The sequence below is a fragment of the Archocentrus centrarchus genome, unplaced genomic scaffold (genome assembly GCF_007364275.1).
Source record: "Archocentrus centrarchus isolate MPI-CPG fArcCen1 unplaced genomic scaffold, fArcCen1 scaffold_54_ctg1, whole genome shotgun sequence".
NCBI classification, from domain to species: domain Eukaryota; kingdom Metazoa; phylum Chordata; class Actinopteri; order Cichliformes; family Cichlidae; genus Archocentrus; species Archocentrus centrarchus.
Window position 1 is genome coordinate 559,272 of NW_022060276.1, and position 22,863 is coordinate 582,134.

Below are 22,863 nucleotides of genomic sequence, written 5' to 3' on the forward strand. Positions count from 1 at the left end.
CCCGTTATACTCAGGACTGCACATAAACTGCATATTTTTCTGATATTGTGCAGTCTTGATAAAAGGCCCACTGTAGTGTTTTGATAACAGCATCATTAAACAGTAAAATGATTAAAAAGCACTAACGTGTGATATACTGTAGCTTTTGTATACTCTACTCTTACAGATGTCATTGTCACCTTGAGGCAACTGTTGAGAGTTTTTTGCTATATAAATAAAATAAAATTGAACCATATTATCTTTGAGATTTTTATGCCAAAAAGTACACTTTGCCTAAATATTCCACCACAGCATGGCCAGGATGATAGTGATCAGCACTGTCACCTTATAGCAAGAAGGTCCTGGATTCAAACCACTGGTCTCTGTGTACACCAGCCCCTCCACCAACCTTCTGATGAGTAGGTGACCTCCTCCACCTCCTGAACTACAGCCACCCCTAACAGCTGTGTCTGTGTTAGCTCTGTAACAGATTGGTGACCTGTCCACAGTGAACTCTTAGCTCAGGAAGTGTCGAGCGATTACTGGAGGCCTTGAATCATTTAGCTTTTTTTGATTCTGTTGTTCTTCCTGTGAACCTGGGACCTCTTGAGTTCTCCTGTAAGGTATTCTGCTTTTGTTACATTTCTGTTCACCAACTCAGTCTGTACATGTAATTAGAAGCATCAACTGATAATGAAGTTGTTTGCGAATTAACTGAACGCTGCACGAGTCAGAGAACGGCTAAAGTGAGAAACATCACTGACAAGAAATTCGGTAAAAGATGAAAATAAAGAGGTCCAAATCTTGTGATGCTTTGTACCTCTAAAGCAACAGTGCAGTCCATTTTTACAGCACACATTGTATTATTTTGTTGAAGCAGACATGTGATCAGTATGAGAGTAAAAGATCAAAAAGAGTGAACACAGAAAACAGCAAGAACCAGTGAAAAACAAAGCATCTTCTGTTACGCTGCTGTGACTGAAGCTGCTGCAGATGCAAACGGTGACTGGCTTCATTTGAGCAGCTTTGAGGTTGCCATTGAGGTCATGGTAGTCATGGTCATAGTGGGCACAGCGATGTCTTTGAAGATGCACTGTGTGGCACCAGAGTGTGAGACTTTGTTCTCGCTGAGCGTGCCGATGATCATCTGCCGCATTTCCCTGCTGGCATCACCGCGCACGGCGAGCAGCGCCTGGATGTGCTCCTCCCTACAGAGAGCAGGAGGAAGACAGGACTCAGCCATGTACATGCAAACACATCACAGACACACAACTGAATTATTAATGCTGCAAACAATGCTGTCTGCAACAGATTACTTTACTATACAATACAGAGTCAATGAACTCCCCGTACTCCTTTTAAATAAAGTTTAAAATGCTTTTATTCTCACAGCATGCTCATGCTTGACCTAAAGAACTCAACATGTTTCAGCATTAAACAGATTTCATGAACAGTGGCATCCCACCAGTGGCACACTTCCACCTGGAGTCAGAGCGACAGCTCTTTGATGTTTTAGCTTCTACGTATTCCTCAAACAGAAACACTGAATCCAGGAAGTAACAGACTAACAGTTCCTTTTTTAAACTGTTCAGCACTGCTATTTAATGAACGCTGCACAAAAACAAATACAACAAAATCACTCACGTTCTGGGTTGTTTTCTTAAGTACACACGAGCCACCATAGGGTGGCGCAGTTTACCCCATAAAATCTCCTCTTTAAACAGTTTCTTCAACCCTTTAACAGTAGCCGATCGCCACCAGCGGCCTTACTTGCTGTGAACAGCTGATTAACGCAGAGCGCATCACCACTGAAACGTCTGATCAAATGCACCTTTGAAGTTAACGGCCCACCGGCGGGCTCATGGTAAATAGAGGGTGAAACCCTTACTCATACTGAGAGTAGACTTAACAAAAGTGATGCTGCATGCTTATCTGTTACTATTACTCTTTCCAATATGATCCACAAATAGTCATATCAATATCAGGACATATCCATGAGATAGTAACATTATAGCAGTGACAATATACATCTTTAACCGTCTTTTTTTTGTAATGTGTGTGATTTCACAGGTTCAGTCTCTCTGGGGGTTAGATGAGCCTGCCACTCCTTAAGTGGCACACTAGCTGCACCGGAGTCTGTGCGGGGCTCAACCTTGCATGATCTGCAGAGGGTTGTGAGTTGTAGAGGGGCTCACTGGCATGCTGATGAGCTCCTGTGGATCCTCCTGAATAGATGTGTTGCTCTTGCTGGACATGCTGTGGGTGATTGTGTTTTCAGGATGCAGGAGTTGGGGTCTATCATCATCATAAAATCCTTCCCTGCATAATTAAACAAATCCATACTTTAGATTTGCCAAGGCCATTTAGGAAGAGGGTGTGACATCATTGTCTCTTTTTGCTGGTCATTTGGCACATTGTCCCACAAAGTCCTTATGCAGCTTCTTGGGAATGATGACCCTGCTGCTTCTGAAGAGGACCCCATTCTGCATGCTAATCTCTTCCCTGAAAGCCCAATATGGCGAGCTGTGTTTCTCCTTACCGGTCTGGCCAGCCCTCCAGTACTGCTGACTTAAGGGCCTGAAGGTGTTCATCTATCCCTGTATGTTGTCTGATTTGGGTCAAGCACTGACTTGTAACATTAAGGCTTGGGTTACCTGTTAAGGTTCCAACTCTGCGTGTTGGACTACTGAGCAAATGGACTGCCGTACGTAGGGCTGGTCTCAACTGAGAGGTGGTGTTGTGGCTCTGCTCAGTGTTCCACTCAAATACATCTCTGGACCAGGTTTGTAGACCACGTTCCAGCAGTAGCCCTGAAGAGTGAGCAGCATGTTTTGAAGTTGTTTAGGAGCACTGACGAGGGGCTTGCCAAAAATGGCAACGAGGGGTTTGTGGTCAGTTTCTGCAGTCACATTATCTCTGCCATAGCGGTAGTAACAAAAGCGCTGACAGGCAAAAACTATGCTCAGGCATTCCTTTTCAATTTGAGCATAGTTCTGCTCTGCTACAGTAAGTGCCCTTGAAGCAAATGCCACTGGTTGTCCATCTCGCAGGACCGTTTTGGCTTGCATCACTGTGACTGGCTTTCTGGTATAATATTTCAAGACTGGTGCTGCTGACACCAGGCGCTTAATTTCTGCCACTGTTGTGGGAGCCAGTTCCATGATACTTCCTTGTCAAATAGCCTGCGCAGTGGTTCACACAACTCAGAATTTGGAAAGGTATGTGACAAATGCTATGAATCTCTGCAAGGCTTTGACAACGACTGGAGCTGGCATAGTCTGAACTGCTCTAACCTTCTCAGGGTCTGGTTTAAGGCCCTCAGCTGACAGCACATGGCCATAGAAGCAGTACTTCTGAGTTTAAACTGCAGCTTCTTCAGGCTAATCCTGAGGCGGACTTACTTGCAATGCTCCATGAGTGCAAGAAGTTTTGTGTCATGATCCCTGTTGGCCTCTTCGTCCAAGTCGCCACAGCCACCAACCAAGATGTCATCTGCAATCGGCTCCACCCCATCCAGGGCTCTTATCAGATTCTTAATGACCGCCATATTGCTAAGCCAATCAGTAGGCTCTGTCAACGAGGTCAGGTGGCCCTCCCTCTCATGTCAATCCATCGGAATGTTGTGTAGCGGGCACCGCACTGGCATGATGGATTCATTTAAGTCAAAATGGACCTCACAGGGGAGTGACTCAGTGGGTGAGGTGAAAACTTCCTTGTATCTGCTGATGAGCTGCTGCTTCATGCAAGATCTTGGCACAATGCATTCCACCTTGTGAAGCTTCTCAGATATAGGAGTGCATTAGGCCAAGGTGTTCACATGTTGAGCCAGACAACAGTAAGTATTGGTTGGTCTCCACAACCTTGAAGTCAAATACGTATGTGTGTCCCTTTTTTTGTACAATACATCCTGAACAGTCTGAGTGAAGTCACGACCTCGCCTGAGTAAAGCTTCAGCATGGTGTGGCAGGGTGCCAATTTCCCTTTCGGCGCCAGTCTCATCTTTTCTTTGAGGCTCATAACATTACACGTAGCTCCGGAGTCCAATTGGCACTTTTGCCTGACACTGTTCACTTTCAGATTCACAAACCACTGTCCAGCCCTTTTAAGGCGCACGCTTGCAAAATTATTAGGTATTCCACATTGGCGGCAGGTCTTCCCAGATGCAGGGCATGCGTCCCTCCCTGGCTTGTGCTGGTGTCCACAATATTTAGAGTTCCTTTCACTTTCTCGTTCAAACATAAGGATGTCCATAAGTGCATGTGGCACCAGAACACACTAGTCACAGGCTGATGATCGATTTTGCAATCATATCATCATTTCTGTGGCTGTATGTTCTGGACACTCGAGTGAAGAGAGGAGTTGAGCTGTTTTCGTCCTGGTCGCGGAATGCTGGACCAGCAATTTATCCTCTCAAGGATATTTGAGTGTGCGTGAGAGTTTTCCCAACCAGTCTATATGCGCTTTGTGGATTTAGAGAAGGCATTTGACCACATCCCTCAGGGTATCCTGTGGGGGTGCAATGGGAGAGTGGGCTGTCTGGCCCATTCTTGCGGGTCATTCAGTCCCTGTACAACTGCAACAAGAGCTTGGTCTGTATTGCTGGCTGTAAGTCGGACTCACTTCCTGTGGGACGCTGCACCGGTCTGTAGTGGTGAAGATGAAGATGAAGCTGAGCTGAGCTGAGTGTGAAAGCAAAGCTGTCAATTTCCAGGTCAATCAACGTCCCTAACCTCAACTATGGTCACGAGCTTTGGGTAGTGACTGAAAGAACAAGATCGTGAATACAAGCAGCTTCCTCCAAAGGGCGGCTGGCCTCTCCCTTAAAGATAGGGTGAGGAGTGTAGCCATTCAGGAGGGGCTCAAAGTAGAGCTGCTGCTTCTCCACATCAAAAGGAGCCAGCTGAGGTGGTTCAGGCATCTCACTAGGATGCCTCCTGGTTGCCTCTTGGGTGAGGTGTTCTGGGGATGTCCTACCGGGAGGAATCACTCGGCTGGCCTGGGAATGCCTTGGGGTCCCCCCGGATGAGCTGGAGGAGATGGCTGGGGAGAGGGAGGCCTGGGCTTTCTTGCTTAGGCTGCTGCCCCCGTGACCCGGACCCAGATAAGTAGAAGAAAATGGATGGATGAATAGTTGAGGCAGACTCAGTCCAATGTATACAAAAAAACTTGCATCGTTGGTGATATTGGGTAGCACACTATCCAACGTCTGACACCATGTTTGCAGGTATAAGGCTAAGCACACACAGCCAGAAAGTGAGCTTCAGCATTGCTATTTAATGAATGAAAAAAGGTATACCGTATTTTTCAGACTATAAGGCGCACTTCAAATCCTTAAATTTTCTCAAATATCGGCAGTGCATCTCATGTATGAATTCTTGTTTTGCTTGCTGACCTTGAACCAATTTTATGTGGTACACTGCACTCAAAAATTTGTCGAAATGTTTTAGTGCAACTTTGGTAAGGGACGCTTCACAAATATCGACATTTTCCAGAGCGTACAAAGTGTACGACGGGGGGGGGGTAACACCCAGCGTACACTTTTCAAATAGTTGATCACCGTCTGACCTCCGATGGGCGAGGCATCTACACCACTGCACCATTGCGTGGTCTGCAGCGATATTTCCTCCAGTCTGGCAGATCAGTTCAAAGGCCTCATTGAATTCTCTAGAATAGTCCATCATTGATTCACAAAATGACTCTACGAACGATATTAGACAGGAACAAGCTGCGAGTGCGGCACAGCAGGTGTGAAAAGCAGCTGAAGCCGCCGGAGATAAATTCAACAAGAAGTGGAAGCATTGTTCCAAAAATAGAAACCGTACACAGTAAACCAAAGAAAACGGCGATGGATTTGGCCTGTTTTCATCTATGCTGGCCCGGATATTTGTGCGTAATCTGGCGATCGGTGGCCGGCACTGTTGCCAACTTTTGTGCAACAAAACTTGCTGTCGGCTGTCTCAAAAGTCGCTAAATCGAGGCCCAGGGGTGTGTGTGCTGTCCCCCTCTGTGCCAAAGAGGGGGTGGGCGATGCCACAGCGTATGAAGGGACCAGCGCTGTATGTACACAAAACACGGTGAAAGTGGAATTTTCAGTTTTCCGGTGTTGTGTCAAAAAGGGATTTCTTCTTTTTTTTTTTTTTTTAAATGTTTTTTCTTTGCTTATATCAGTAAATATACTGGTGCTCAGGATTTATGAAGGGCTTATATATAAAATGAAGAAATGACTTGTTCTTACCCTCATTAATAAATAATATATTGCAGCGTCTGTTAAGACGTTGAAGAAGATGGCAAGAGATTGCCAGCAAAAGTTGCCCTTTTATTAACAATTAAATGGTTGCTGTGGGCTGCAACCAAAACAAAACAGTAACAACAATGAGACTGACTCGGATAATGACGAGGGAACCCGGCATGCTTGATGCTGAAATCGCCCAACTGTTCAACTCAGACACTGTAGATGAGGAATTTGATGGATTTGTGGAAGATGAATGATTTAAAATGTGAGGTTATTTTTCTGTATTTGTTACAACTGAAAAATATTCTGAGTTACTGTGAATGAGTTCAATAAAGTTCAACTTACCTGATGCTTTTGTTTCACTCTACATATGTTTTATCATGCGCCTTATATATAAAAATAGACCTGTTCATTGATATTGTGCCTTATAATGCGGTGAGCCTTATGGTCCGCAAAATACGGTACAACAAAAGGCGCTGCAGTTCCATAATATCACCATAGGGTGGCGCAGTTTACCCCATAGCACAGATTTTTGTGGGGCCTTCGTACGTAGAACGTCCCTCTGAACACTACATGGTAAGCTAGGACATAACCTGACGTGCATCTGTCGAGAACTGTAATGGCACGTCAGGGTGACGCGGCCTGCTAGAACTGTGATTAGCACATAGGGTTCAGAGGGGTTTGTGGTTACGTACGTAGGCCCCACAAAGACCCAAAGCAGAAGTCTAAATCAGGTCTTAGCCATGGATGCCATGTAACATTGTGCATCTGTAGAAATATAAGTCGGTGGGTAAAAAGCTTTTAAAGCCTTATTTTAAAGGTAAAGTAACCTAACGCCTTCTCTTTAAACTCAGATCTGACTGGTGATACCGTTCTCATTTCCAGGTAAAACCTGAAATTAAAGTTAATGATTTTTCCTCATTAATTTAGATATGGATGCCAAAATAACTAATTAGCTAATTAGCTGGCCAATTAGCTGTGTATAGACATGACCAAGATGAACATCTAGTTTGGCTTGTAGAAAGACTTTGCCTCAAACATGTGTAAGAGCAGCATTAATAATTAGCACAATGTGGTATAAATGGAGTAAAAACAGTCACTCTAAATGACACTGAAAGCAGCAACCTGAGGAGAAAATGTCACAGGGAATATGCCATGTAAACAATGTACAAATATGAAAAAGCACATTATGACAAAGCCTGTCATTGCCATTTCATGTAAGTGTCCAGTACAGACGCTGAAGTTAGAAGAATGATGTTGATAACAACGGAAAGGCTCGTCAGTGTTAGCATGTGACAGCGCACCTGATATCAGGATATTTGGACACCAGCGTGGAGACTTCCAGGAATAAGAGTGTGGGGTCAGTCAGCTTGAACACTTCAGCAATGGCAGTGATGGCACCACAAAGCAGGTCTGTGTCTTCACCCTACAAAAACCCCACAAGAAAACAGTGATTTTCACAGTGCTGCTGTGAGGGGAATGAGTATCGTCTGCTTGGCTATTGGCTGACAGATCTGTTTGATCTCAAATATTCTAATAATTGGAGATACTGGATTTCTGATTTTCATAAACTAGAAGCCAGAAGCATCACAATGAAAGAAAAAAAAACTTGAATATTTAATATTTACTTAAATAAGAAAAGCCACTCTACAGATGTGAACTTACTGCAGCCAGTTTTTTGAAGAGGAACTTGAACTGCTCAGCTTCTTTCATCATCCTTTCAGCTCCCTCCTTCCTCTCATCAGCGTTTTTAAAGGTGATCCTCTTTTGCATCACGGCTTTAATGTACTCCACCACCACCCTGCGCAGGGCCTTGCTCGTCATCTCCTGCACACACCACATTATGCAGGTCAGGCCTCAGAGTTGTACTACAGCTCTGGAGGCTATGCAAACAGCACACTTCTGGTTTCAGTGACAAACATTCCCAAACTTTATGGAATCTATGAGGATTTTTTGCAGACACCTACCTGATTGAAGGGCTTCTTAATTTTGTTGAAGTCATTGAAATAGTCCTCCACTGTCACACAGATGGTGTCCACAGCATGAGAGCCTGAAAGCCACTTCCTGGTCAGCAGCTCATTCAGGTGATTCTGGTCAGTGCAATGCCAGAATCAAAGGAGATTAATGCATTAAATCATTTCTAACCAGTATACAAACATTTAAAAATATAAATCATATACACTGATTCTTATGACAATTTGTTTTCATTCATTTTTAGTGTCAAAATAAATAAAAAGTCATTTTGTATCTTTTGTTGTTACTATATAGTTTATATGGTGGTGTAAATATAAATATTGCATATAAAAGAAAAAAAATACATGTAAATATAAAAATAAATACTTCCTACACTCCTTCTGTGGTGCTCATAAAAAGGACTTAATTAAACCTTAAAGTGCGTCTTTGTATTGCATTATGTAGCACAAACAGAACAAAAGGATTTAATTTTATGATGTAGATGACCTATGTCACAGAAATAACCAATGATCACAAAAATCTGCCTAAATAACTAATCAAATATCACTTTTTTTGGTTGCTTAATCCTGTAACTTCATGTCATAGCCATAATGAGAAACCATTACATATGAATTACTAAAGAGTTGTGTAAATGAAGCAAAAACTCAGAGATACACAAAAGGGCATCTCTGAATATTTTTTTGTTTATTTTTATTGTAACTATCTGTTGTTGGATAAAAGTCATGCCATCCTGACTGCATCCTAAAATGTTTTCTGCACCACCAAAGTAAAACACTTTCACTGTGCATTTAGTGAATATGTCTGGTAAAGGTTTGTTATAATATGGCACCTCTGTGCATGCACAATACTGCCAAAAGCATTTGTTTATCTGCTTTCACACACATCAACCTGAGTAACATCCATTCTTAATCCGTAGGCTTTAATATGATGTGGGCCCACCCTTTGCAGCTATAACAGCATCAACTGTTCTGGGAAGTCTTTCCACAGGTTTAGGAGTGTTTATGGGAATTTCTGACCATTCTTCCAGAAGAATGTCTGTGAGGTCAGACACTGATGTTGGAGAGAAGGCCTGGCTCACAGTCTCTGCTCTAATCCATCCCAAAGGTGTTCTATCAGGCTGAGGTCAGGACTCTGTGCAGGCCAGTCAAGTTCTTCCACACCAAACTGGTTCATCCATGTCTTTATGGAGCTGCTTTGTGCACTGGTGTGCAGTCATGTATGCTGACTGCATCAAGTATGCTGAACCATTAAGAGTTCCTTTTACTGGAACTAAGGAGGCGAGACCAACTCCTGCCCCCCCCCAAAAAAGAAGACGTCTCCACTGCTCTGCAGAAAGCTGGCAGCATGTGTGCACTATGGCTAAGTTGCTATCATTCCCAGTCACTTCCACTTTGTTATAATACCACTAACAGTTAATTGTCTTGTACATCCAGCAGCAAATGACAATAAAAGTTGAGTTGAGAGAATTTCAGGACTGGACTTGTTGCACAGGTATCATCCTATCACAGTACCACACTGGAACTCACTGAGCTCCTGAGGGCCACCCATTCTTTCACTGATGTTTGTAGCAGCAGTCTGCATGCCTAGGTGCTGGTTTATACACCTGTGGAAGTGACTGGAACACCTGGATTCAGTGATTTGGATGGATGAGTGAGTACTTTTAGCAATATAGTGTATAAGACATTACAAGTTATTTCAGTTTCTAAAAAAATAGCTTGTTCTGATATTTTAACTAGAAATAGAACAAACAGCATTTAAACATGCAGTAACTACAGTGTTATTAAAAACAGACTTTTACCTCAAGGTCAAGGAAAACTTCATCCAAAAGAAACTGACAACCGTCCTTGGCCACCTCATTGAGTGTCCTCTCGATGGCAGCGTCACTTTCAGTGGGCTCTGATGACTGAGAGTACTTCTTCTTCAGACTGTTGACTGACTCTCTGAGGAATAAAGGGAAATGAATACGAATTAATCCTCATAACGTGGCTGACCTATAAACTGCTCATCACTTCAGTTTCACTGACAGACCCTTCTGCCTAGCAGCATTAGAATGGTATGCCACTTCAACTACTCATAGATAGCTACTGTTTCACCGACATGTGGTAGAACACCACCTACTCACTCCTCTATCCACTGCAGTATATCACATTCCAGTGGCTTATATGAATACTGTTATATATATATATTTTTTTTTTTACATACTATTAAACCTAGTCTCACCATGATTTCCAGAACACCACTGCTGTGATGCTGTGTAAATGTGATCAGACTGGTGGGGGAGGATGCTAGACAGACCTGGTGCACTGTATTGAGAGGGTGCCCTGACAACACCTGGCAGAGGCCCCAGTCCAAGAGATCTTCAACTCCCACCTTCAGTAGAACTTCAACAGCATTCCAGAGCAGGGTGAGGACATTGAGTCTGGACCATGTTCAGCACCTCCAGTGTGGATGCTGCTGCACAGAACTGTGGCTGCAAGGTGGGTGGTGCCTGTCGTGGTGGAACTCCCCGAATCAGATGGAGGACACCGCTGAAGGGAGCCTGTGGGCTCAAGAGGAACGGGGTTCAGACACTGGCTGAAGCAAAAACTTGAGTGTGGGAGGACTTTGGTGAAAAAAGACTTTCCGACTGCCTTGAAGCGATTCTGGCAAACCATCAGGCGACTCAGGAGGGGAAAGCGGTGCTATACTCACACAGTGAATAGTGTGGGTGGGGCACTGCTAACTTCAACTGAGGATACAGTTGGGTGATAAAAGGAATACAGTGTATCACAAAAGTGAGTACACCCCTCACATGTCTGCACATATTTAAGTATATCTTTTCATGGGACAACACTGACAAAATGACACTTTGACACAAAGAAAAGTTGTCTGTGTGCAGCTTATATAACAGTCTTCATGTAGAGCAACAATTCGTCTTTAAGATCCTCACAGAGTTCTTTGCCATGTTGGAACTTTCAGTGAGCAGTATGAGAGAGTGTGAGAGCTGCACTACAAAACTGAACACACCTGCTCCCTATGCACACCTGAGACCTAGTAACACTAACGAGTCACATGACATTTTGGAGGGGAAATGACAAGCAGTGCTCAATTTGGACATTTACGGGTGTAGTCACTGTTGTTGCTGCTGGTTTAGACATTAATGGCTGTATATTGAGTTATTTTGAGGGAAGAATAAATTTACACTGTTATATAAGCTGCACACAGACTATTTATTATTGTGTCAAAGTGTCATTTTGTCAGTGTTGTCCCATGAAAAGATATACTTAAATATCTGCAGACATGTGAGGGGTGAACTCACTTTTGTGATACACTGTACTTGAAGGACCTCCTTAACCCCTCTGACACATCTTCTGTAGAGGAAGCAGAGTGATCACTGGGGGTGAGGTCACTGAGGTGGTTGAACTTCTTCTTGGTGGATGAGAGTCGCCCTGAGTTCCTGAAGGCTCTGGATGTTGTAGGACTGTCTTGGTTGGCACGCCTCTGCAATATCGTGTGGGGATCTGGGGAGGTGCCACCAGATTGGCATACTGAGGTGATGGTCTCCATCATTAAGAAGGGAGATCAGAGGGTGTGTTCCACCTATCGAGGGATCACACTCCTGAATCACCTTGGGAAGGTCTTTGCCAGGGTGCTGGAAAGGAGAGGTCGTCTGGTTTTCATCCAGGATGAGGAACGTTGGACCAGCTCGTTATCCTTTGAAGGATATTTGAATGTGCATCAGAGTTTGCCCATAGACCTGAAGAAGACATTCAACTGTGTCCCTCAGGGCATCCTGTGGGCGGTGCTGCGGGAGTCCATGTACAACTACAGTGAGAGCTTGGTCTGCATTTCCAGCACTAAGTTGAACTCGTTTCCAGTGGGTGTTGGACTCCGCCAGGGCTGCCCTTTGTCACCAATTCTGTTCATAATTTTTGTGGACACAATTTCCAGGCAAAAGCAAGTGGTGGAAGGCTTCTGCCTTGGTGGCCTCACAGTCTCATCTCTGTTTTTTGCGGATGATGCGGTCCTGTTGGCTTCATCACGTGGTGGCCTCCAGCTTATACTGGAACGGTTCGCAGCCGAGTGTGAAGCAGCACGTATGAGAATTACCACCTCTAAGTCTGAGGCCATGGTCCTCAGGCAGAAAAGGGTGGAGTGCCCACTCTGGGTCGGGGACGAGCTGCTGCCCCAAGAAGAGTTTAAGTATCTCGGGATCTTGTTCATGACTGCGAGGAGAGAGGCTGGGAGATTGGGAGAGTGACAGACTGATCCGGACGCTGTACCGGTTCGTTGTGCTGAAGAGAGAGCTGAGCGTGAAAGCAAAGCTGTCGACTTACCCATCGATCTACATCCCGACCCTCATCTATGGTCACAAGCTTTCAGCAGTGACAGAAAGAAGGAGATTACGAATACAAGCGAGTCACACAGACAGTCAGGAGCAGTGACAGACAGAGAGCGCTAAATTAGTCAGAATATGTTAATGCTAGTTCATGTATAAAATTATAACTCACTTGAATGTCTGGCAGTTGTTAATGATGGCTATCATGTACTGTACATAACACTGAGGCAGCTGCCTGTCTCTCAGGTGCTCCTCTTTGTAGATCACTGCCTCCTCCCTGTACCTACAAACAACACACACACAGTTACTGCAGTAGTTTGTTCTCTTTATTGTTCTTTAAATGGATCCAATTATAACTAATCATTAACTACTTTAAATTTCAAGAAGCAGGCTCTCTGCGTTAATGAACCCTGCTGAGGGGGTATTTGTTCATTTTGGGGCTAAGGTTGCATGGTTTGCTTCCAAATGAGGTGAGACCAGAAAGAATAACTGTGACCATTACAGCTGCATTCACACCACACTCCAGCGTCACTTGAAAACACAAGTCACTGAACTGAAAGTTTGAGAATCCTGTTGAAGACTTTCTTAGGTTATTTCAAATAATATATTAATATACAGCTGCTCAAATACACGGACATGTAGATCTTTTCCTCCCATAACTGTACAACTTTATTCATCACAATGATCCATAACCTAAGGTTCATTTAGTTCAAGCTGACCAAGTTTGTTTCATTGTGTTCTTCACAGCCAAAGAAAAGTTTCCACTGGTCCAGTTTTTCAAAGAATTGTGTGATTTGTTTCAATTTGGCAGTCTCAAAATATTGCCAGACAATTATTAATGTAGAAAATTTTAAATAATAATTCACTCATTCTGGTGTTCACATATCTGAAACTCACTACTCGAGGAGGAGAATAGCATAAAACCATGGACAGTATAGGAAAATTACCCTCGTTTACATGTTTTATTTGATTCAGAGATAAACGGACATCAGACGTGAGGTGTACACGGTGAAAAACACTTTACAGATTACTGTCGAGTAAAAGTCAAAATACCTGATGAGGAAAGTGTTCATTTGTTTCAGGCAAAGCTTCAAAACCTTTTCTTTGAAATCTCCATCGATCTGTGCAGCAACCTGTAGATTCTGCTCAAACATCTGAGAAGGTGAGACATTGAGATCAGGAGGTGAGAGAAGAGCAAAGTGAGTATTTTTGAGGAGCAAACGTATGGTGGCTTCAGTGATGTTTATGTACCTGACATCACAATGGCACAAGTACACTGAATGTCCCAACAAATGCTCTAAAATGCAGTAAATGAGGAACACTTTACATTTCAGCTGAAAACTGTGACAGATGTAGACTTCATGACTGTACACCTGATCAATTTAGGCCCTGCTTAGATCTAATTTTGACTTCATCCACTGAAGTGGAAAAAACTGTTTTAACAATGAGCAGCATGGAAGTGTAACTAGTTAAACATAACTGAGTTTAATTATAAGCTTATTTCTTCCTTTCTGTGCTCTGAGTTTATTGTGGCTGCAGCAGTTAATCAGGCTAAGGCAGGTGACCCCACCACTGAACGAGAACACCACGTTCTCCTGGAAATGTAGTAAAGTGTTTAGAGTAATAAAAATCCTGCCAACATCCAAATGCTCAAACCTGAAGAAACATCTGCAGCCTGAACCTCGTCTGCTTTACTGCTGGCTTTAAAACCTTTGTTTAAAAAATAATGGAAAAAAAAGGGAATCAAAGATAGTATGTAACAAGTTAGTAAAGTAATTACAATAGTTACACTGCTTATTATGTTTTGAAAGGGTAACCAGTAATATTTAAAAAATAACTTTCCCTACGGTGCTAATTATGCCAGTGTGGTCCACAATACAAGTGCTGTATCTGGTAAAAAAGGCTGCCAACTTTTCAGTGTGCAAACACTTATAGAAGGTGTGTGTTGGGAACACACCGAGTCCATCGCCACAGTCTCAAGTGAACCCCACAACCCGGGCCCGCTCGCCCGCTCATTCCTGTTCAGGGCCGCAGACAGTGGAGCTGTGTGTGTTACCTGGAAGACGATGGCAGGCAGTGTGGTCTGGTAGTATCCGTCCTGGTCAGCCTCAGGCTCGGTGTCTTTCTGCCAGTCTTTTTTGTCTGTTTCCAGGGCCTTGCGCAGCCAGCCTGTTATATTAGACTAAAGACATGAACACTTAAACAGAATGAACAAAAGCAAGAGCTTGTAACTTTATCAACATCAGCAGTCACAGACTGGGAGGAAGGAGTCGGTCTTTTTTAAATTAGGTTAATGGATGTTCAAAGAGCAGATTTTAGTTTAATTACCCAGCAGACTGAAAGTAAATAAAGGTATGCACAACACTCAATATACAGAATAAATAAATACTACAGGTTAGATAACCTGAATGAGCAATCTTTAGACTTCCAGCTCACTTACTGTGAAGGTCTTAACATATTTACTGAGCAGGTCATTCACCACCTCTGGAGGTAGCAAAGGCTCCAGCTGGTGGATGTCACACTCTGAACAGAGCTCTGGATGGCCCATCATCTCCACACTGTAACACGCACACGCACACGCACACACGCGCACACACACACACACACGCACACGCACACGCACACACACGCACACGCACACACACACCAGGGTCAGGTCAGTTTAAACAAGAGAAGAAGTGCCTGCTCGTAGTACAGCTGCAGTGTTTAAGCTGCTCAGACTCTCAGAGGGAATTTTCTGTGTACCTCTTATATGTGTTGAGAACCCAGGTGAGCAGGGACACAATCTCATTAGCCTCCAAGTCCTCAGAGGCCAGTTCTTTGACACGAGTGGATACAGCGTTGTGGTAAAGACTGAAAAACCTGAAACACACACATACATGGTGCACATGTAAGTGAGCACTTCCCTGAAGACACAGCAGCATAATGAATATGACGCTGAATGATACAAGTCCATAAGTGACCTTTTTCAGGTGTCTATGAAAGTTTACAAAACTCATTCACGTTAACACACTGCTGTATGGAAACAATTTGATACTTTGATATAAGCGCACAACAATGCTGCTTCCATTTCAACTTTGTATTCATTATTCAACTGTACAAATTACTCCAGGAGTGCCAGAATTGAAGGACTTTAAGTACTTCCAAAAACTGTGAATGTGACGTCTTCCACCTCTAATGAAAAAATGATTTGTATGTGTTACCTGTTGAACGTGTTGTAGTGCGGGGGGAAGCACTGCACCATGAGATTTTTGACAACAATCAGATCATCCAGAACATATTTCCTGGTTATTTCTAGCAGACGAACCAGCCACATTTTATCAGCCTCTCTCGTCACTGCCTGGGTGCCCTCAATGCGGGTGCTGACCGTCCCCTCCAGCACCTGCATCGCAGACACATCAGAGTCTTCATCAAACGCTCGGCGGCTTTCGGTTCCAGTCAACCACACAAAGTGAGGCTAACTGCAAAGATGAATTTAAATTAGCCAAAGCATACGGTCTCCTGGATGCAGATGAACTGAAACTACACTAGTACTACAGCTCAACGAATACTGGCCATACAGGCAGAAATACAGGTCAGAAAATGAAGTGAAGTATTTTACGAAGAATACTTAAATTAAAGGATGAAGGTCTGGTAACGTAATCCTGAAAAAAGTTTGGATAAATAAAAGGAAACAAAAAAGGATGAACGCAGTGAGGCAGCTGAAGATGTCTGAGTGTAGAAGAGGAGGAGCATCAGGGGCTCAGTCACTGTGCCCTATAATGACTGCGGCCGGCTGACATGTTTCTACTACTGTTTGTGTTTTTAAAAAAAAAAAAAAAAAAATGTTATATATATATATATATATATATATATATATTTTTTTTTTTTTTTTAAATACACAGAATTTTAACATATTTGAATAATATCAACACTTGCAATAAATCAGGAATAAAACATGGATGCGTGTCAAATATTTTGCTGTACTTTACATTTTTACCCGAGTCACCTCGAAAACTCTGGCTGCCGTTCAGTTGTGGTGAGTGTACTCGCTCCAGACAGTGAGGGGACTCCATTTATGTTTTAATTTTGTTATATTTCAGTATTTACAAACTATCGTCCTGATCCTTTGGCCCTTTTCTGACCTCAAACATCTTGTCCTTCCACCGTTTGGGCCGCCCAGGTGGGATGAACCCAGTCTGCTTCTTCCGGTCAACCATACGTCGATCGATCTTCTCCTCCCGCTCAATGATACGAACGACTGACACCAGCATGGTGGGGTCACGACGCACTGTTACCATGGACCTCTGCAGTACCATCCATAATTGTTTAGCCAGCTCATCTGACAGTCCCTGAACCTGGAAGACAACAGAGAGCAGAAGCTTTGTGAGACGTTCAGTTTAAGGTGCAGTCAGCTCCAAAACACAACATATGGCTACAACTAGAGATGCATCAGTCGATCATTTTAGTCATTTATTCTATCGATTTATCCAGTAATCGGATGAGAGACACTTTTGTGTTATTAATGAGCTAAAAGAAATATTCAAAACACAGGTTTTTTTAAATGAACTGCTCACTGGTTTCTATTACAGAAATTGCAGTTTAACTGCATCCAACATCTGTGAGAAAAACAGTAATTGTTTTTAAACCTTTATTTTACCAGGTAAAATGTTTGAAAACCATTTAAAACATCAAAGTACACACAAGTATGCACAGTTACATATTTACATAAATGTATTCATTTATATAAAAAGTGAATTCAAAGGGGAGCCCATGGGATTCTCTGGTTTTTAAGGGGGCCGCAGGACTCTTGCATCAGCATGTGTAAGTGTGCTCGTGAATGAGTCAGTATGCGTGTCTGTAAGACTCTACAGAAGCATTCAGAGCTGCGTTTATCCTGAGCTTTGATGCAACACTTCCTGCTGCAGAAGACACACATTCTGAGGGTGGGCATGTTAAAAATTTATGTTATTATTATTATAATTCAGTATCTAGGTCAGTGGCTCAGAATTTTACTGGCCCATGTATATTTTTAATTATATTTAATTATGTATAATTATATTTATATTATATTTAATTATATTTTAGATCTAGATCAGAGGTCTCCAAACCCCGGGCCGCACTTAAAGAATAAATAACTTACATTTTTTCAGTTTTACTTATCTACGTCTGAACAATGTTTTATTTTGAAAAATGGGCAGATTCATGGTAGTTTTCCAGTGATGTGAAATATTAGAATAGAAGCACTTGGTGAGTTGGAGTGGAGTTTGGTGAGATCGTGGAGCAAGACTTTTGGTCAGCCTTAAGGCAGTTCTGCCAAACCGTCAGGTGCCTCAGGAAGGGGAAGTAGCGTCCTGCTCACACTGTATATGGTGGGGAATGGAGTGATGCTGACCTCAACAAAGGCCATAGTCAGGCAGTGGAACGAATACGCCAAGGACCTCCTCAATCCCACTGATGCACCTCCATTAGTGGAAGCAGAGTCTGGGGATGAGGAGGGTGACTTAACCATCACTGAAGTAGTAAAAAATTTTATTTATTTATTTATTTTTTTTAATCCCCTGTATTCAATCACCCTATGGGCTCTGGATGTTCTGGAGATGTGGCTGTCTTAGTTGACAAGTCTCTGCAACATCACATGGAAGTCCGGGACAACACTTCTGGATTGGCAGACCAGAGTGGTGGTATCCTTTTTCAAGAAGGGGGACCAGAGGGTGTGCTCCAATTACAGAGGGCTCAAAATCCTCAGGTCCATGCCAGGGTGCTGGAGAGGAGAGGAGAATCTGTCTGTTGGTTGAACCACAGATTCAGGAGGAGCAATGTGATTTCCATCCTGGTCGTGGAACACTGTACCAACTCTTTATCCTCTCAAGGCTGAGTGAGGGAGTGTGGGAGTTTGTCCAACCAGTGTTTTGTGGGCATGAAGAGGGCATTTGACCACATCCCTTGGAGCATCCTGTGGAGGTGCTCTGGGAGTCAAGATGACTTACCTGCTGCTACACACCATTCAGTTCCTGTAAAATTGCAGCTTGGTTCACATTAATGGCAGTAAATTGGACTCATTCCTGGAGAAAGTTGGACTCCACCAGGACTGCCCTTTCTCATCGATTTTATTCATTTCTAGGTACAGCCAAGTGCCAGACGGCTGCCTTGGGATAACGTTCCTGCTCTTCACATATGATGCGGTTCTCTTGGCCTCATCAAGTAGTGACCTCCAGCTTGCACGGAAGCAGGTTGCAGCAAAGCGGCTGGGATGAGAATCAGCACCTCCAAGTCTGAGACAATGGTGCTCACCCAGAAAAGAGTGCTCAGTCCAGGTCAGGGATGAGCTGGTGTCCCAAGAGGTGGAGTTAAAGTATCTCAGGGGGAGTGGAGTGGCAGATACAGACAGATTGGGGTGGCATCTGCAATGATGTGGACAATGTACCGACCTGAGGGAGCTGAGTGGGAAAGTGAAGCTGTGGATTTACTGGTTGATGTATGTCCCTAGCCTCACCTGTGGTCATGTGGTCTGAGTAGTGACCCAAAGAATGAGATTGTGGATATAAGCAGTGGAAATGAGCTTTGTCTGAAGGGCAGCTGGGCTGTCCCTTAAGAGACAGGGTGAGGAGCTTGGTCATACAGGAGGGGCTCAGAGTAGAGCCACTACTCCTCCACATTATTAAGAGCCAGTCGAGGTGGTTCAAGTATCTGATTAGGATGCCTCCTGCATGCCTACCAGGTGAGATGTTGAGGGCATCAGTGCTGTAGAAATGTACATAATACTTACAGTGTAAACATGGCAACAGTACACAAAGACAACAGGTAAACACGGAGGAAGTTCACTATCCAAGGAGAGAGCGTGTCAAATGTACGTCAACTCTGTTAGCTTACATCCTCAAAGTAGATGGAGATGAGATGCATGTCACTGGTGTTCTTGCTGTCCATACGGTACTGCTCATACATGAGGTCATCCCGTGAACACTCCAGCTCCATCAGCTTCCTGTGGGCCTGCAGCAGCTCTGCCTGCTCTATCAGCTGCTGTGTCTCTGCCACTATCTCTGGTACTACACACAAAGCAGAACAAAAAGACACACGTAGTAGTGAGAGCAACAGAAAGCAAAGGTTTCTGTAGGAAAGGGACACAGAGCTGTTGCTGTTATGTGAGAGTTGTTTAGCTTTAACTAAACTTACCAGAGAAGATGTTTTTTAGGTTCTCCACAGCAGCGGCCAGCTGACTGTGTTGAACTACAGCGTCTTTGACATCTTTTAGGTTCTCTATGGTGTTGATGCTCTGCCTCCAGTCTTTACTCACATCAGCCAGGGAGCTCTGGATGTCTTTGACATCTAGCAGGGCGCTGTGCAGCTGGGTCAGTCCAGTGCGGACGCCATCCAGCTGGGACTGAATTGCTGCCTGAAGAACATCAAGAAACAGATTGGTGTTCAGTATCATGGTTGATGGCCTTTCAGTTAATAACACTGGCATATGATGAATGCCTGCTTTTGTTGACTATATAGGATAATTAATGCATTCACTGTAAAAATGCATTGCCTTCATCTTAGCTGTTATCAAGTTCAAATGGTACATATCTCTAAGGAAACAGCACCAGTCCATACAGAGGAATCCTATGTGCCAGACACTGACACATTCCTTGGAATACTGATGACAGAAAGATTAGGAGGAAGGGGGAAACTTGCTCCAGTGAAATGTACTGTGAACTGTATCGACTGTGTTATCGCAAAAATCAAACATCTGGTATTTTGAGGGAATAAAATTCTTTGAGACGACAGAGAACAACCATTCATTACGACTTAATTATTTACTGATAAACTGATAGAGCATGGGAGCATACAGGTACATAAATGGGTACTTTTGGTATCAAAATATAGTCTCTCTACATTTTCTGACTCTTCACTGACAGACGACTTAATTCTATACAGACTATAACAAGAGTTTGAACGAGCAAGGCCAAACTAAACTTTCCAATAACGTCTGTTAACACATTACCTTGAGCCTGGCTTCCACAGAAGCCTTTTTACGGGCCTCTCTTCTTCTGTATTGCTCCACTTTATCCAGCTGGTCTGACCTCTGCAGCATCCCTGCCACACGCTGCACTGCAGTGGCCACTGCCTCCCTGCTAGTCTCCTCCATAGTGCTGCTCAGTAGAATAAGGTGCCAGGTGTGTCCAAAGGTTTCACACACAGAGCTGAAAGAAATATGGAAATGGTAGTGCTCACGGTTTTAGCCGGTGGCTGATCGCTGTATAATAGGTTGTTATAGATAGCTGAAATTCTCAGCTTGGCACAGCCAGCCAGGACCCTGATGCTTTTCTAGCTTTACTCCCCATTCAGAGCACTTTAGACTTCGAACCACATCCAACCACAAAGACTGTCCTCAGTAGTCTCTGGAGGTTGGAAAAAAAGGCGCCTGGACTTCTTTTTGCTTCTTGAAGACGTTTCCAGTCCAGTCGCCTTATCTTTCAAGCTCCAGAGACTACTATGGCCTGGATGGCTGAGAAGCTACACAGACACTGTCCTCAATAGTAATTTTTGCATGCGATACTTTAAAATGCACAGCAGCTCCCTTCACTAATAAACATAAGAGCAGTTATAAATAAAAAATCTCTGGTGGAACAACTCGTTTTTGAAACTGTGATGTTGTGTCCTTGCTGAAGCGAGCATGTTTAATCCTGATCCGCATGAATGTCCTGTCCATGCACTTTCTTCCGCTTATCCAGTGGGAGCCAATCCCAGCTGTCCCAGGGTCAGAGGCAGACCCGCCTGTGTCGCAGTGAACAGGAATGAACAGCCTACGCTTGATCAGCGCTCTTCAGTCGCTACTTTGCTAAATGGCCTCTGTGGCGTTCATGCCGCCCCGTAACGTTCAGAGCCAGTGCTGTTTTTACACTACAACACAAATCAGTCTATCGCCTCTTTAAACGACAAAAAGACCGACGCAATCCACTTCTGCTCAGCTCCAAACGGACGGGAAACGCCGTCACTGTCAGCGCCAGTGAAACAAGCTTACCTCACTTAAGGAAAAAGCACAGGGAAGATGAAAGCCATATATTTCTCCTGAAACAGACTACGTTGTTGTGGTTTAACTTCCTGCTTCCAGCGCCGCTGCGCCTGCTTCTTCTCCGTTTTTGAGGGCTGTTGGCAACCTTTGTAGTCGCCATACCGCCCTCTAGTGATGAGAAAAGGAAACTTTGTGAAGCACTGAACCGCTAGAATCAATCGTCTCGGAAATGGTTTAATTACTCGAAGCTTCAATTATTTATTTATTTATTTATTTATTTATTTATTAAGCCTGCCATGGCAGATCTTGTAAGCAGAGCTGTGATCTGAATGCGCTGTTGTGCCAAACATATTTGCTTTTTCAAGATGAGCTCCATGGGTTCTCTATAGGCTCCTCTTTGACCCTTTATTTATTTATTTGAGTTATTTTTCACATATCTGTGCCAGAGTTGACAGGCTGTGGAAAAAGAAAAGAAAAAAGTAAGAGAGAAAGAGGGAAAAATAAGAATGGGGAGAAAATAGAAGAAAGAGGAAAGAACACAAGTAAATAAATCAAAATCGTTCATCACTTTCTGAACCTGTAAGAGAAGAAAAAGCATACAAAACACTAACAATACTTGCAAAAATAAATTTGTGTGGGAAAACAAACATGGCTGCACAAACCAACAGTCTTGTTGTGTTGTGATTGCGTGGGTGTTTGTATCTGTGTCATGAAATGTACTTACTAATGAGGGCAGAACGCCGCAGCTCCGCCCATCAGAAGCTAGAGGCCCATCAAGAGCCACGAAGACCCGGGGCCACACCTTCCAAAGACAACTGCACCCCCACCCCAGCAGACGGGAGAGGGAGGTCCCAAATGGAGCCCCCCCCCCCCCCCCCCCCCAGTCGAGGAGCAAGGGCCCCAGAGAACCCAAGAACCGCTCGACACCCCACAAAATAGGAGTGTGGCTCTGGGATGGACCTGTGACCTGTCCAGGGTGTACTCGGCCTCTCCCCCAGTGACACTAACAGTTGTCCTATGACCCTGAATTGGAAAATGGACAGAAGTAAACATTTCTACATTACATACATATTTACAAAAATCTTTAGAAAATGGATCTGAATAAAATCTTTTCTTTAGCAAAAGCTTTAAAGTCTAAAACTAAACTGGAATTTAAAGAGAAAAAGAGGGAGAGGGACAGCTTTTACTTAGAAGGTGGATGTATAGATCCAATCACAAGATTCTTTTAATATGTTCACATGTAGTAACACAACAGTAAAGTCCAACTACAGCATTAGCAGACACTTCTGAACAGGTTCTTAACTGAGCTGTAAAACCAGGTGCTCCATTGCCTTTAAGTTTACATCACCAGAAATGTTCACACAAAGAAAGCAGAAGTTGCAG

General features: G+C 43.6%; 1 protein-coding gene across 1 annotated transcript; it reads right to left on the reverse strand.

The window, feature by feature from the left end:
* Positions 1–237: 237 nt before the first annotated feature.
* exoc3 (exocyst complex component 3) lies at positions 238–21,667 on the reverse strand. Its single transcript, XM_030725373.1, has 16 exons — positions 21,490–21,667; positions 20,470–20,668; positions 19,656–19,875; positions 19,356–19,528; positions 16,628–16,840; positions 15,707–15,885; positions 15,249–15,365; positions 14,944–15,061; positions 14,560–14,685; positions 13,557–13,657; positions 12,676–12,786; positions 9,984–10,125; positions 8,179–8,301; positions 7,877–8,038; positions 7,516–7,637; positions 238–1,187 (listed from the first exon to the last, which is right to left on the reverse strand). Exons 2-16 carry the CDS (start codon positions 20,611–20,613, stop codon positions 992–994), a joined length of 2,247 nt encoding a protein of 748 aa, XP_030581233.1. The 5' UTR covers positions 20,614–20,668; positions 21,490–21,667; the 3' UTR covers positions 238–991.
* Positions 21,668–22,863: the final 1,196 nt, after the last annotated feature.